The following is a 16,125-nucleotide window of genomic DNA, read 5'->3' on the forward strand; positions in this document are numbered from 1 at the left end:
AACTGAAAGCAGTTTATTTTGGTGATAATGTTTTACTGAGTGATGCAAGTTTATCAAAATTTTCTTCCATTTGTCCTAATTTGCAATTTCTCGACTTAAAAGCTTGTGAGGGTATCTCTCAAGAAGGTGTCGTTGAGGTTATGAAGAGATGTTGTAAGCTAAGGAATTTATACCTTGCCTATACGGGAATTGAAAAGTTTGAGATAAACTTTGAAGTTTCACAATTAGAGGTGTTGAACTTGTCAGGGTCAAGAATTGAAGATGAAACATTGTTCATAATCTCGAAATTGTGCATTGGACTAATGTTTCTGGACATCCAAAATTGTTGCCATATTACAACTAAGGGTGTGAGGGAAGTAATAGAAAATGGTGGATGACGATTTTGTTAATTTTGATGCTAACTCTTACAAAGCCATCTTTGAGAACAATAATCACCCCTTCTGGTGTTGATGTTTATTATACTGAATTGAAGTAGAAGAACTTGAATTTGACAGTTATCATATCTTGTTTCTTATGTGTTGTATTTTTTGATAACAAAAGCCTTGTGTGCGTGGATTGCATTCTTGTGATGGAAGAAGTTTCAAATGCTTCTCTGTATATGCTTGTTTATGTGTTCCATTGAGTAAAAATTAGAGACTACTGAGTTTGTACTATTTTATAAATATAGTCTTCAAAGTAACTAGACAAACAAAGAAATTTGCATGTGGTAGATGCGGTCTTTTCAGGACAGGATGACTTCGTAATATTCAGAGAGGCGTTGGTGACAAACCTTACGAGGAGGTGTTGTCATCGACATGTCACGAAGAGGACAGCTACCCGTGGGGTAGTGCCCTCGCATGGCGGCCACTCCTCGGATCGCCTCATAGAGATTGTCTATTGAGTTGGGTCAGGCCCTGCCCGCCCGACAGTGGGTTAAGCACGAGTGCATCCGAGCAGGTGTCTTGTTGGGCCTTTCACCAAGTAGCCTTGGACTGGGCCTTGGACTGTGCTTTGAGCCGAGTGTTGGTCCAGTCCAAAACAAATATAAACAATTTTTTTTTAAAAGGCAGATAAGATATAAAAGCTATTTCAAACATATGCATCTCATTCTCTTACTTTCTCTATACATCATGTCTTAATAGACACATCACATACATGGCATAGATACAAAAGCTATTTGAAAAACCTAACACAACCATTTTAACAATGTAATAGTTTTTGCATTTCCATCTCTTCAATATGCATGCACCTATAATAATTAATTACATGGCTTTGTACACAATACCTTGATCAATGTCATGACCAACTAATAATCAGTACCTAAGAGATGTATAAGAAAGTCTTCATAATGTCCTGTTGTATCTGACCGAACAGCATGTGTTAATGGTTTTCCATATTTGCTATAATATGCTGTCTTTATATGCATCATGTCAATCTCAGTCCTCGTCACAATTACCCTTATTAGTCTACTGTCATCAGTTCCAATGCCCTTCATCGACTTGCGCAAAATCTGCAAAGATATATACAATTAAATGCATCATTATCATTATAAACCCAAACAGTAATATTAATTACCCTTATTCATACTTTTTCTTAAAATGCATAAGAAACCAAATAAAATGTATATTAATGCAAATGGAAACACAAACATTTACCTGGGCAAAGTACATGTTAGAGTCAGTTGCACATCTTAGTATGGTCAATAAACCTCGCATAAAAGAGCCAGATGTTTCACTCTTTATTGCCTTCATGACAAAAGATGAGTTCGATTATGTACAAATAATACAAGTGAATATAGGAAATTAGCCCTTATATATAACCATTATATTACCTTATCTAATGAGTTTCCAAATGAGGCAGTGTATGCAGAACTAACTGCAGCCAAATGTGTAGTACTTCTTTCAGTAAAAATCCTTATAAACGTTTTTTCATCCGTTCCTATTTTCTTCTCCCCGGATTTATATAATTGTTCAGCATCTTCTTGTACCATTAGAGGATTAAACTCCGGGCCTTCATAACGTGGAGTAGTTACATATGCAAGCAATAACTATTCAAGTATTCAAGATTAGTATGCAAAAATATTACACACTCTAGGAATTTTTAGAGACGGGGAATGGATGAAGCACCTTCTTGTGATCACCACTAGTTTGATTTTCAATGTCATGCTCAAGAGGAGAATGATAAGTTGAGAGATAAACTTCTTTTAACCTTCTTAATTGTGACGGTGTACGAGAACATATTATTTCTGTAGTTGCTTGATTATCAACAACCGACGAAGTTAATGCACTCCTTGTTATTTTAGCATCTCTTGTTGCTGGATCATGTAGCCAAAGTAACAATGCTTTCTGAAACCATTAAGATAACAAAAAAAATGAGAATAGTACTTGAATAATTTCTGATGAATATTTTTTTATACCTTGAGATGACCATGAATCTCTGAAGATAGACGTTTGGAAAGTGGTTCAGAATAGGTAGTTTCATACTCTTGTTGAATAAGAGAACGCTGTTCTGAATTCCTGTGAGCAAGGATTTGAATAACCCTTGTTGTGTCACACCCAAGACCTGTAACAGATAATCATCAAAATTTCCTTAGCCAAGAAATTTCAAAAGGTGCCTCTACACAATCATCATGGACACACCATGCATGTTTTTTTATTAAAATCACCGTCGATTCGATTCAAACATGTCATGCATTATGTCTCAATGTTCAAAAACATTGAAATGTCAAAATATGCATGTTTTTATCAAAGTCGTTGTGAATCCAAACATGCGCTAAATCGTGTAACAATGTTGTTAACACATTAAAATATCAAAATATGCATGTTTTTTTATGTGCATGTATAGTTAAAAATTCAAACCTTTGAAAGCTTTATGCAACTTTTTAGCATCTTCACGAGGAGATGGTATCATAGGAGGTACGGTTAAGGTTGTCATTGTGTATATCTTTCTTGTGTGTGTGTGTGTGTTTTTGTGTTTCTTAGCAACACAAAATAAATGCTAATTGTATCCAATTAGGTGAAAATGTGACAAGTATTATTGTTACAAATTTTGCATCATTATCTATCTGCTAATAGAGTTTGGATAAAACAAAAAATAAATCTAACTAAGGCTTAATCGGTTAATGGAGTAATATGGATGTTTTTATATGAGCTTAAATTTCGGAAACAAAATTGTGTTTTAGCTAATTTTAAGGGTGACAATTTGTTAATATAGTAAACTGTAGCAATGGCTATGAGGTGCACATTTCTTTAAAGTTTCGTAGATCCTTTTAAATTTTTGAAACTTACCAAGTTTTTATTTTTGTTCATGTATAAGAAACATATAGACTTTGTTTTTTAAACAAAATATTGTTGTAAAAATCAAAGGAATCAAAGACACCCAACAAATGGGATATGTAGGACTAAGAATAAAATTAACTACACTAATCATTTTCAAATAATAATAATAATCTATCAACTAATGTAAAAATAAAATCTGGGATAACAACAAGGTAAAAGATGAGAATTAACACTGAGAAAATTGTTTATTTATTTTAATCTAAAATGATCTACTATGGAGAAGAAAACATTTCTTCAATTCGCTACCAATCAATAGTCTTAGTCAAGAGATTAGGCATGACAACAGGGCGGATCGGGGACGGTTATTACCTCCCCAAACCCAAACCAAAATTTCAGTTCCTCGTCTTAAACCCAAGTAGGGATGGAGAATTAAAACCCAAACCCGATCAAAATGGGTTCGGGTTAGGTTCGGTATCCCCGCCCCGCCACCATCCATTCAATGAAATCAATTTTTAATAGAAACCCTTATTTTTTCCAAAATCAAATTACATTATAAATAATATAAATAATAAAATAAAAAATTTTCAAAAAAAATTCATACATACATTTCATACAATTTAAAAAATAAACAGAATCAAAATGTCAAAACATTGACCACTTATTTAATATTATAAAGTATCACAAATAAATAATAATGTACATAATAAAATAAATGGGGGCGGGTTCGGGGTGGGTACTAGTGTCTCCATTATCAGATCCGTCCCCATATTTTGTAATTGGGGAAAATCAAAACTCGAACCTGAACCCAGTCAAAGCGGATTTTCCTTGTCAACTTCAGGGCGGGTTCAAGTGGGTACCTGCGGGTATGGATTTTGTTGCCATCCCTAAAAGATATTGCAAGTTCATAAAAACATGACATAATTTCCTCCTATTTATGACTCAATCTCTCATCCTCTTAATACATGAATAACTCAATCTTAAGGTGTTTATAAGTGTTTCCTAATCTTTAAATAACCCTAAAAGATTAATAAACTCTTAGAAGTTTTCTTTTTATCTTTCTAAACTTCTCTCTCTAGAAAACTTTTTCTCTCTTAAATATGATTCAGATCTCGAAATTATGCCTCACACAAGTGGAAGTGGAAAAAAATGTAGATTACACAACTCTCATGCATGTATCTAGAAGAATCTAAAAAAAAATTCATATATTTCTTCACAATAGAGATTTTAAGGCATATACAATAAATCTCCATCCCGCCTTCAAATTGAAGGTGATGTCAATTTACCCATAAAACACTTACTATTCATCAAAAATGTGAGATTTTGGATCAAACTCTAGTCTCGACAAGGGTAGTTTCTTGGTTCGAAGAGATTAAACATGTTGTCGATGTTTGATCACATGCTGATTTCGAAGTCTTTCATGTTGTAATCGAAGTACGCTGAAGCATGTAGTAGTCAAAATGCTAAGTTTGATAGCATATTGAATTGGGCTTGTTTCTTTAGTCCAATTGTTTAAGTTAGCTTGTAGCTTAAGTTAGATTAGTAATCTATAAATAGACTAGTTCTCTCAGGTTATTGAGAGAGGTTGGTTGTTGTTATTCACTTGTAATCTTTGAACCCTTATTGAGTAAATGAATAGTAAAACAGTTATAACCAATACAGATTTTTCTTCTTCTTTCTCTTTCATGAAAATGTATTAGGGTTTCTTGTGTTTGTACAAGAAACTCAATTTTATATTCAACTAAATCGCTGGTCAATTTCCTCTACCTGAATCAAGCTCTGTATTCATTCAAGATGAGTGAAGACAAAGTCTTGGTTAAGCAGTTGGATATATTCAACTATTTGATTCTTGATCATAAAAATATCGATATCAAGATCGATGATGAAAATCAAGCGTCATTATTGTTGTTGTGTGCTTTACTAGGTTATTTCTTGACCTTTGAAGAAATTCAATCCGTCATTTATGGAAGATATTCCTTGACCGTTGAAGAAATTTAATCCTCCTTGTACTCAAAGGACTTGAACAAGATGAAGGAGCATAAACCATCATATGTTGGTGAAGGGTTTTCCATTAAGGGGAAATTCTCGAAGACAGATGGTAAGTTTGAAAAGAAGAAGGGTAAAGGTCAGCAGAAATATTCTGGCGGTGATATTTCTGCAATTAGGTGTTATCAATGTAAGAAGGATGGTCACACATGAAAGGTGAGCCCTGATTGACAGAACAATCATGGTGGTAAGGATAATGGTAATGCAACCATTGTGCGAGATGATTTTGAATCATATGATATTCTTGTAGTTTCGAGCAAATTTTTTTGCAAGGAATGGATCATGGATTCAGGTTGCACTTCGCACATGACTCCAAATAAAGATGTGTTTGAGGAATTATATGATCAAGATGGTGGATCAGTGCTGCTATGAAATAACAAAGCTTGCAAAATTGCAGGAATTGAATCTGTAAGATTCAAGCTCCATGATGAGTCAATAAAGCTATTAACTAGTGTCAGGTATGTACCTAATCTGGAGAGAAATTTTATTTCTCTTGGTGAATTCAACAATAAAGGATATGTTTTCAAAGGAGAGAAAGGTATCCTAAGGGTAATGAAGGGGTCGAAGGAAGTCTTAAAAGGCATTAAAATGAAAGGCATGTATACCCTTGAGGCTGAGGTTGTAAGTGGTTCAGTAGATGTGGCATCCACAAAATCTGTGTTCAAGACGGAGTTATGGCACAAGATAGTTGGCCATGTCGGTGAAAGAGGCCAGGTCGAATTTTTGAAAAAAAACTGTTATGTGGTGACAAGGTCTAAAGGTTGGAATTTTGTGAACCTTGTGTATTTGGTAAATCATGTAGGGTGTAGTTTAACAAAGGTAAATAAAAAAACACATGGATCCTTTGACGATATCCATTTTTATCTTTTGGGGTCTGCAAGATGTCCTTCACATTTAGGTGAAAGGTATTTTCTATCCATAGTTGATGATTATTCCAGAAAATTATGGGTATTTATTTAGAAATCTAAGGATGAAACTTTTGAAAAATTCAAAAATTGGAAGACTCTGGTCAAAAACTAAACTGGAAAGAAAGTCAAGAGGTTAAGAACAGACAATGGTCTTGAATTTTGCAATGAGGTGTTCGACAACTACTATGTTGTGCCTGGTATTGCAAGGCACAAAACTACTGCAGGTACTCCCCAAAAAATGGTTTAGCTAAAAGGTTTAATCGAACCATTTTGCAAAGAGTTTGATGCATTTTGGTTAGTACTGGATTGAATAAGATGTTTTAGGATGAGGAAATTTCAACAATAACATATCTAATAAATAGATGTCCCTAGAATGCCTTGGAGATGAACACACCTAAATAAGTCTGGTTGGGACATCCACCTATTCTTGACAGACTTAGAGTATTTGGCAGTGTCGCCTATGCTCATATTAGGCTAGACAAGGTCAAACCTAGAGCTTTGAGATGCATGTTCATGATGTATCGTGAGGGAGTAAAGGCCTATAGGCTGTGGTGCCTAGAACTAGGTCACAAAAGGTGTATCACACATCGTGATGTAGTTTCCAAAGAAGCAGAAATGGCGTTCAAGAAAATTGATAGTGCTAGTCGAAATGCAAAGTTCTCTGAAGAAAATATGGAAGAGGAAGAGATTCCTGTTGAGGTGGAGCATAATGATAATGAGTTGCATAACCCAGGTGAAGTCGAAGAAGAAGCCCAAGTTGCTGATGAAGATGAGGAGAATGATAATGAGTACCTGCTAGTTAGAGACAATCAAGAAGAGTCATTATGCCACATCATAGACTTGGTTACGCAGATCTCATATCCTTTGCCTTAATATTTACAAGTGAGGTCCTTGATGAAGAACCTATAGACAACAAGGAAGCTACGAGGAGTCAAAATAAGACTGAATGACTGAAAGCCATGGATGACAAGATGAAATCTCTTCATGATAACCATACATGGGAGCTGATCAAAAAACCTGCAGGAGCCATGTTAGTCAACTGAAAGTGGATTTACAAGGTTAAGGAAAGAATCGAAGGAGTGAGCTTTGTAAGCAGGTATATGGCCAATCTTGGGAAGGCATACTGGAAAGCATTGGAGTGGATTTTGATGTATATAAATAGGTCTCTGAGCATAGTCCTTATTTATGGTGAAGCCTGTGATGATGATAGCAAAGTAGAAATCAAAGGATTTGTTAACTCTAATTATGCAGGTTATATGGATTCTAGAAAATCTATTTCTGGATATTTTTTCACTATGTTTGGCACACCAATCAGTTGGAAAAAGACATTTCAGAAGGTTGTCACGTTATCAACCACTGAAGCGGAATATATTGCCCTCACTGAAGTTGTAAAAGAAGAATTGTGGCTTGAAGGTTTTGCCAAGGAGTTGAAACTTCAAGGTCGAGCTATCACTGCTAAATGTTATAGCCAAAGTGCAATACACCTGTCGAAGAATTCAACCTATCATGATCGAACCAAGCACATCGATGTGAGTCTGCACTTCGTTACAGAAATAATTGAGCATGGAGAAGTCCAAGTGCTAAAGGTTTCGACTGAAGATAATGCTGCTGATATGATCACCACGAAATTGCCAAGTTGCAAGTTTTTCCACCGTATGCAGTTGATAAAACTACATGAAGAAAGATGATTTTTTTTGATGTTGTAAAATTTGTTTTAAGGTGGAGATTTGTGAGATTTTGGATCGAACTCTAGTCTCGACAAGGGTAGCTTCTTGATTCGATAGAGATTATGCATCTTGTCGAAGTTTGATCGCATGTTAATATCGAATTGGTGCATGTAGTGGTCAAAGTACGCTAAAGCATGTAGTAGTCGAAATGCTAGCTTTGTTAGCATATCGAATTAGGCCTGTTTTTTTAGCCAAATTATTTAAGTTAGCTTAGTAGTCTATAAATAGACTAATTCTATCAAGTTGTTGAGAGAGGTTGGTTATTGTTATTCACTTGTAATCTTTGAACCCTTGTTGAGTAAGTGAATAGTAAAATAATTATAATCAATCCTGATTTTTATTCTTCTCTCTATTTCGTGAAAACCTAATAGGATTTCTTGTGTTTGTTCAATAAACTCAATCTTTCTCATAGTTTTGGTTTTTTCTTGACGACACTCTGTTACAACAAAAAGCTTGAATCACTCTTCAACAAAATTGATCAAGTCCAGGTAATGTTAAACCTTGACCTAGGTAATGACTTAGCGAACAAGTCTTTCACATTGTCTTCCAAAGAAACTTTCTCCACCATAATTTTTTACTTGATCATGTCTCTAAAAAAGTACAAACTGATTTCAATGTGATCTATCCTCTTACGATAAACTTGATGATTAGCCAAATAAAATTCACTTTAACTATCACAATATATCTTTACACGTTCTTGGGTAATTCCTAACTACCTAATAATTCTTCTTAATAATATGGCCTTATTGAATACTTCAACAAGAGAAATGTACTCCGCTTGAGTTCTAGGTAATGCCACAACGGAATATTGCTTTTCCTTCCAACTAGTAGTCATCACAAACAATGTAAACACAATGAATTTCCTTATAGAAATTTGTATCTAGACCCCAAAATACTCCAATGTTTCTTCTAATTATTATTAGAGCCATGTTTTTTTAAAACAAAATCTAACAAAAATTTTATAATGCCCACATTTTATACATAGACCACATCTACATATCCCTTCAAAGCATATTTCCTAGGATCTTATTTTATGTACTTAAAACCGTCCTTTGATAAACTGTTCAAATAACTCAATATCTACTACAAAGTTTCTCAATGAACTTGATCAATAATTTCCATAAATCGACTTACTATGCTAATTGGATATGATAAGTTTAGTCTACTATAAACCATATCATACATGATGCTTTAAACCCCACTTGAATACGGAGTACCCTTGTCATACCCCAAATTTGTCCTACCCCTAAATTATTTTAACTGGCTTAGACTTCTCATTTCATAATCTCATGTACATACCGCCCATTAGGACATCAACATATCATGCATCATTAATCAATAAATTTGGTTTGGGGTCAAGGATCTTTGTAATTAGGGTCCTATGTGGCTTTAAGGCTTTCATTTCAAGTTACTCTTTCTTCATCAACATGCATCTAAGGCAAATGGATTGAGGTTTCTCATTCATCATGATTGAACTTGTTGACTTCCATCTACTAAGGCTATTCGGTTCAAGGTCTCATGTCACTCGGAGTTTATGGGGTGAGGTGTAAAAGAACGAGTCATGGTACAAGACATAGGGGACAAAAGCTTCCCTATAGTTCAAGACATTTCCTTTGTTTCAATACTTTGTGACTTGTAGTGCAAGTTACTTGATCAAAGTTTGAATAAGGTGTTGACTTTCGTCCTAGTCATGGTTGCTTTGTTTAGCATCCAAAAGAGGATAACTGTTAAGGATATGAGCTTGTGAATTGACTTTTGTTGACGGGTTATTATAATCCTCCATATGTGGAAGGATTGGCTATCATTATGTTTCTGGGTTGCGTTTGGTATTCACACCATCAAAGGAGGATGTTCAAAGTTCTAATATAAATTTGAGCATTGGAGGAAAAGTGAAAATTTCAAAAGTTGGAATTTAAAGAAGGTTACTACAGTTTCGCGAATGTCAAAATTCCATCACATGTTCCTTCACAAAACTACATTAAACAAAAGTGTACATCATGTTCATCACCAATACATAGAAATTACATAAAGAAATCTGGGCTTCATCTTCATCCTCCATGGCAATTCACACTTTGTCAACAAAAGTATCTCAATGCTTATAATATGCCGACACCAAGGTTCGCTCCATGATCTTCCAAGCCTTAAAGCTCAATGAGCTACTTTGAGTTGTGTCATGCCATGTGCACTCCGCCAAAATCCGGAACCTACAAAAACAATGCACATATACATTGAAAAGAAAACGTTCAAATCAAACTATCCAAACAGTAATTGTCAACCACATAATCCACCAGCACAATTCTTATAACATTAGAAAAAATACCAGGACCATTGCACAAAGATAAGGAACTATCACCTGTTATACATTCTACTGATGCGGCGCACAACACTAAAAGGCTTCTATGAAGGAGCTGCAATCAGTGAGAGCACCCTTTTTGTTCAAAGAAGTTCAGTTGGATCTGCAGGTACCGATTTTTCAGAGTCTCAGTTGTCTCCTTACCGGACAGAACCAGGATCAGTCATGCTCTATACCAGCCTGTCAAAGTCAAAAGCAGAACCTACAATCCCAACAAGTCAGAAAAATCAGAAGGGAAACATATTCAGGTTAATCCAAAGAGTCCAGCCACACATTTCAAAAACAGTGCCCCTACATCAATACCAATTTATCTCAGTTCCAAACCATACAATTTCAATACAGTCCGGCCATACTAAATACAAAACCACACTCCTAATTGTCATAACTAACTTCAAACCCTGCCTCAAACCTCCAACAGAATCAGTTACACAACATAACAGAATTTCATACCACTTCATAGCCATTAACTAACCAAAAACTAATAACCTAACAGAATTCATAACTACCTTCCAACAGAAACCTAACCGAATTTCTAACCCTATAACTAATCTCTAACCAATTCCCTAATCACTCATCAACCACCAATAACAGAATTATCACCAATTCCTAGCAGTTACAAAAACCTAGCATCACTAACAGAATCAAATCCAACAGAATTTCAATAGAAAATTGGGAGAGGGATAACTAACCTGAACTGAACCTTTAATCTCGATAAAAAACTCAGGACCTCTCTTCACCACTTCCTTCACCATGGTTATCATCATCACTTTCACAATCTTCTTCATTCATCTTCATAACACCCACGCCATTTTCATCTCATCCACATTCCTTCTCCAATCTTCATCATCTTCAATTTTTCTCTCCCAATTCAAGAATCAATTCACTGCTCCGATAATCTTCAATACTCCAGAAAATCATCACCAATAATCACCTTCCATTATCCATTCTTCAATCCTGAAAAGAAGACGAAACAGAATTATCAGAGGAGGAGAAATTTTCGGTTGTAACAGAAAGAACACCTTCAATATCACCACCGTGGATTCATCAGTCTTCAACGCGTCACCGTCACGATCTCCTTCATCGAAGTAACCTTCAGGTCACGACTCCATCATCACTGATCCACGCATCAAGCTTCAACCGAAAAATCATCAGCTTCACATCATTGAACCTCCATCACGCAACCAACGGCATCGATCTCCATCTTCATCTAACGTGGCAAACCTCAACACACCTGCAATAATCTTTCATCAATGTTCATCACCACATCAGCTTCAATCTGCGACGCCGCCATTATCATTACGATCTCTGTCTTCGCTTCACATCGCTATCTTGACGAATTCGCAAACAACAACCACACCTCAAACGCGGAAGAGAGAAGAAGAGTTTTTTTTCAGAATCTTAAGCAAAAGGTGAAGCGTGTAGGTCCATGACGAGAGCGATCGAGAGAGACGGAGAATTTGAGTTGAGGTAAAAGCTGCTGCCATCGCGCACGAAGAGAGATTGAAGCAGAGAGATAAGTGTCGTCGTTTACTTGGTTTACGATGACGGAATGAAGCTTCAATCGGAAGAGAAGCTCAAATCGGCGCCGTTAAGATTGGAGATTCCGGCCGCCGCTCGTGAAAGAGAAGGGAGAAGGACTGAGGCGAAGGAGGGAATATCCTTGTGGTAACCGGAACGCCGTGACATTGGTGCTCTTTGCTTCGTTCGATCGGGGAGGGAGAAGTGGAGTGATCTCCGCCGCCGCGCCGCCGAGTCCGTTGAGGAAGAGAGTCTTTCACGTATAAGCTCAAAGGTCACAACCGAAACCCTAATGCCCCTCTTTCAATTTTAGTTTATTTTTAATTTTTAATTAATCATTTGCTTTCTGAATAATAATCTGTTCTTGGATCAAAACAGAAACCATAAGCTGGGCCGAATTGCTTCATCAACCCCCCTTCAGGCCCAGCATACCCCATTTTTGGTACTAGAAAAATCTAAATCTGAAAACAATTGTTTCAAAAATCTGGATGTGGATCAAACTCCATGGGCTTCACCGAATTGCTATTGCTCACCCCACTAAGCCCATGCACTCCCATCTGTTTACACTAATCCTGAACAAAAACAATTCTGATGGGCCACCAGCCTGGGCCTTGCGCCAGTTACTAACCTCACCACTATTTTTAACATAAACCTCCCCTGACTCCATATGTTTCATGTGTAGATATAGTTTTTACTTAATTTTTCTACTTTCTTTTAGTCGATAAAACATAATAAAATTCATCAATTTTCTAAATAGATTTTATGTGTTGTTTAGAATTAATTGTTAGATAATAGTAAATTTTCCACTTCAAAAACTCATAGAAATAGTAGACTTTTTAGGTTAGCTTTGACATTTGTTGCACCCCAAAATTTGCCCACCTAATTTTATTTTTAATTGGTTTAGGCGTCACATCTCACCCGCATACTTCTATTAGGTCATTTAACATCATTCATCACTAACTAAGTAACATGGCATAGGATCATGGATGTGAAGATTCATTTGTGGCTCTTTGTAAATATTCACCTACTTGTGATCATCATTCGAACAGGATATATTTTCCCACTTCTATCATTCACCAATTCAAGGGGTTCCTAAAGTTAATTGAGATACAAGAAACAACTAAGAAAGGGCTCATGGTTTGTGCAATAGGATGATGATGAGTTTGTTTATCTTTTGATACATCAAGTTAATGTTTTATGCGTATTAAGGTTGCAGCAAGTATAAGATCCAATCAGGAATGCTCAATTTGGATCTAATTATTATGGAACTATGAAAATTATACAAGTATGATTCAAAAGTCTTCATCAAGATTCATATGAACCTCATATGTATTTTTAAGAAGATTCTATCAAAGGGCAAGACTCATTCATTATTAGTCCCTTGAAACTCAAGTCATAATGCTATATTCATAATCTCAATTCTTATTCAAAACTCAAAAGTCAACCTCGGAGTTAATATTACAAGTTCAAATGTATTCCTCCAATTCAAAAGGGCATTAGTGAAGTACATTGCAATTTCATTCAAAATCAAAAGGGAATATATGCAACATTTCAAGACAAGTTTTAAATTACAAACAGGAAGCCCATTACAAAGAGAAAACAGAGCCTACAGCAAAAAACAGTCCATTTCCAAACCACCTCACAATTAATATCTAAACTTCATCCTAACAAGTGCCACATAACAGCCCGTATAGATATCGATCTGCCCCTTCATCATGTTTCAGACGCACATAGCTTCGATTCCACGGCCCCGGTTCTTCGTCATGATAATGTGCTTTGACTGAATCTACAAATTCCATGACCAGTTCAAATCTGCACCAAATCAAGACAGGTTCGTCATCATCACACAAAAATCAAACACAAGTCACATTTGTAAATACATTCAGTCTCTGCTGCAACTTTTCAAACCAGTTCACAACTAAACAAGTCCAAACTACCCTTTAATTTCATAATCCTCCTAACAGTTTTTTATAAACATATAACTACTCCTAACTGTTTTATCTATAACGACCTTTCAGTTTTAACAACCTCCTAACTAACTCAGAACCATTCTATAACTAACCCTCTAACAGTTTTAACCGTTTTCTAACTAACCTCTAACAGATCCTAACAGAAAACTAATTCAGTTATTCCCTAACTGACTCAACAACCCAAACCAATTACCAACTGAATCCAAACAGAAAAATGAGAAGAGAATAGCTAACCTGAACAATCTATATAACAGACTTCTCCACCTTCATTCAAGGGTCTCCACTCCATTGATCTTCATCACTCTCGATTCATCTCTCCATTTTCTCTTCATCTTCGATTCTCAACCATAATTCACTTTCACCATTTCTCACTTCATCACCATCTTCACTTCACTCCAATCTTCAACTTCAACCACTCTCCCCTCACCTGGAACCTTTCATCTCTTCATTCTTCAATCTCTCACTCACCATATCTTCATCTTCAACCCACACAAAATCACCTGAACCTTCAAGAACACCACTGCTCTTCACGTTATCACGGTATCAACTTCATCCTCCTCGCTCTGTTTCAATCACCATAAAGAATTCTGGAAAAAAGGGAACACAATGATAATTCGGAAGGGAAAGAGAAGAAGATAGAAGAATACGTATTACAAGAAGCTGAGGAATTCGTGGTATTACCTGAAACCAGAGCTTCATTCGCTGCTCTTCGCATTTGTCAATCACCGACGTCAAGGTTCAAAGGCCGTTGGAGCCTCTCCGGCAGCTTCGTCAATCTTCGTCCATCACCAACACGCAACTCAGTTCCAGTGCAAAGCCATCAAATACACCACCGATTCATCTTTGTTCTAATCTTCAACACGATCAACAACAACCGGTAGACAACATCACCCTCGCTTCGATCTTCACACCAAGGTTTCAAATCGGGACTGAGACGGAGGTTCATGATCGAGAAAAGTATGAAAGCGGTGAAGAGGCTTTGTTTGCGCAACTCATGGCGAACGTTGATCAGAGACTCCGGCGCCGTCGCACACAGTTGAGAGCAGAAGAAGTTCAATCGGTACATTTCGCTTAACCCTAAATCCCCTTTCCTTTTTATTTTATTTTTATTATTCATTTAATTCATTCTTTTAATTTTAATTGAAGAAAATGTGAATAATCTGAATTGGATCAAGAAAAACGTGAATGGATCATAAGAAAAATAATTTCCCTCGGGCCTTTCATAAATTGTTACACCCTTTAGGCCCACCATGTCCTTTTTCATTATGTTGAAAATCAAACAAAAATAACCATCCGTGGGCCTGCTATTGCTAATCATACACCCCTGGGCCCAACATCTTCTTTTTGGCTAAAGAGAAATTCTACATAAAAAACTCTTCTGGGCGGCCTTTCCCATGGGCCAGCGCCCAAATTACTAATTGCACCATAAATTCAACTTTCACCCCCTGTTTCCATTACATCTTAGTTTAGGTTTAATTATATTTCTACCAATTTTCTTTAGATGATAAATACTAATTTTTCCACTATCATTGTTAGACTTTAATACAACTTTTCTAACATATAAAAAATAATCAACAAAAATATTAGTTTTAGGCTATTTGCTTTAGTCTTTTACTTGATTAGAACTCAATTCCTCTCATAAAAAAAACCGTAAAAATAATAGTATTTTAAATTCGATTTTTGTACTATTTTGCATTGTTCACTTTCATGTCTTGTACCATATTTTCAAGTGTTTATGTTAGCCATTTTACACTAATTCTTGTATCGTTATTTACTTGTATTTTTACTTGTAATTTCGATCTCCGCTTATGCTTATATTCTCATGTCGCTTTTTGCTCCTAACCATTAGGTAGAAACCATGACAACTTTAGGAATTAGAGGTTCCCATCATATTAGGCTAGTTTTCATCTTAGGCTAGTTTTGTTTATTTTCCTTTTCAACTTTAAAACACTTAACAAAGGAAGAGGCGAATCACATTAAAAGTGGGAGAGAAACGAGTGGGATGTATTCCCTAATCTGTTTCTCGAACACTTAGTGAGAGAGAAATGAGTGGGATCCATTCCCTAATCTGTTTCTCGATCACTACAAAGAGAAATGAGTGGGATTCATTCCCTAATCTGTTTCTCGATTATTAGAGAAATGAGTGGGATTCATTCCCTAATCTGTTTCTCTATCCATGTAGAGAAATGAGTGGGATTCATTCCCTAATCTGTTTCTTTGACATCATACATTTTATGTGATTCGAATCGCAAAGTAAATTCCCTTAAAAAACACTCAACCAAAAACATTTAAAACACTTAATAAAGGCTCAGACCTAAACAAAGTAATGAAGTGGTGCGAAACCTTGTA

At 35.9% G+C, this 16,125-nt stretch overlaps 1 protein-coding gene across 1 annotated transcript; it reads right to left on the reverse strand.

The window, feature by feature from the left end:
* Nucleotides 1-1,094: 1,094 nt before the first annotated feature.
* LOC131600068 (annexin D5-like) lies at nucleotides 1,095-2,994 on the reverse strand. The gene is made up of 6 exons (XM_058872299.1): nucleotides 2,838-2,994; nucleotides 2,396-2,541; nucleotides 2,106-2,324; nucleotides 1,811-2,026; nucleotides 1,635-1,724; nucleotides 1,095-1,489 (listed from the first exon to the last, which is right to left on the reverse strand). The coding sequence occupies exons 1-6, from the start codon at nucleotides 2,911-2,913 to the stop codon at nucleotides 1,286-1,288; spliced, it is 951 nt and encodes a 316-aa protein (XP_058728282.1). The 5' UTR covers nucleotides 2,914-2,994; the 3' UTR covers nucleotides 1,095-1,285.
* Nucleotides 2,995-16,125: the final 13,131 nt, after the last annotated feature.

Source organism: Vicia villosa, linkage group LG4, assembly GCF_029867415.1.
Source record: "Vicia villosa cultivar HV-30 ecotype Madison, WI linkage group LG4, Vvil1.0, whole genome shotgun sequence".
Lineage (NCBI taxonomy): Eukaryota > Viridiplantae > Streptophyta > Magnoliopsida > Fabales > Fabaceae > Vicia > Vicia villosa.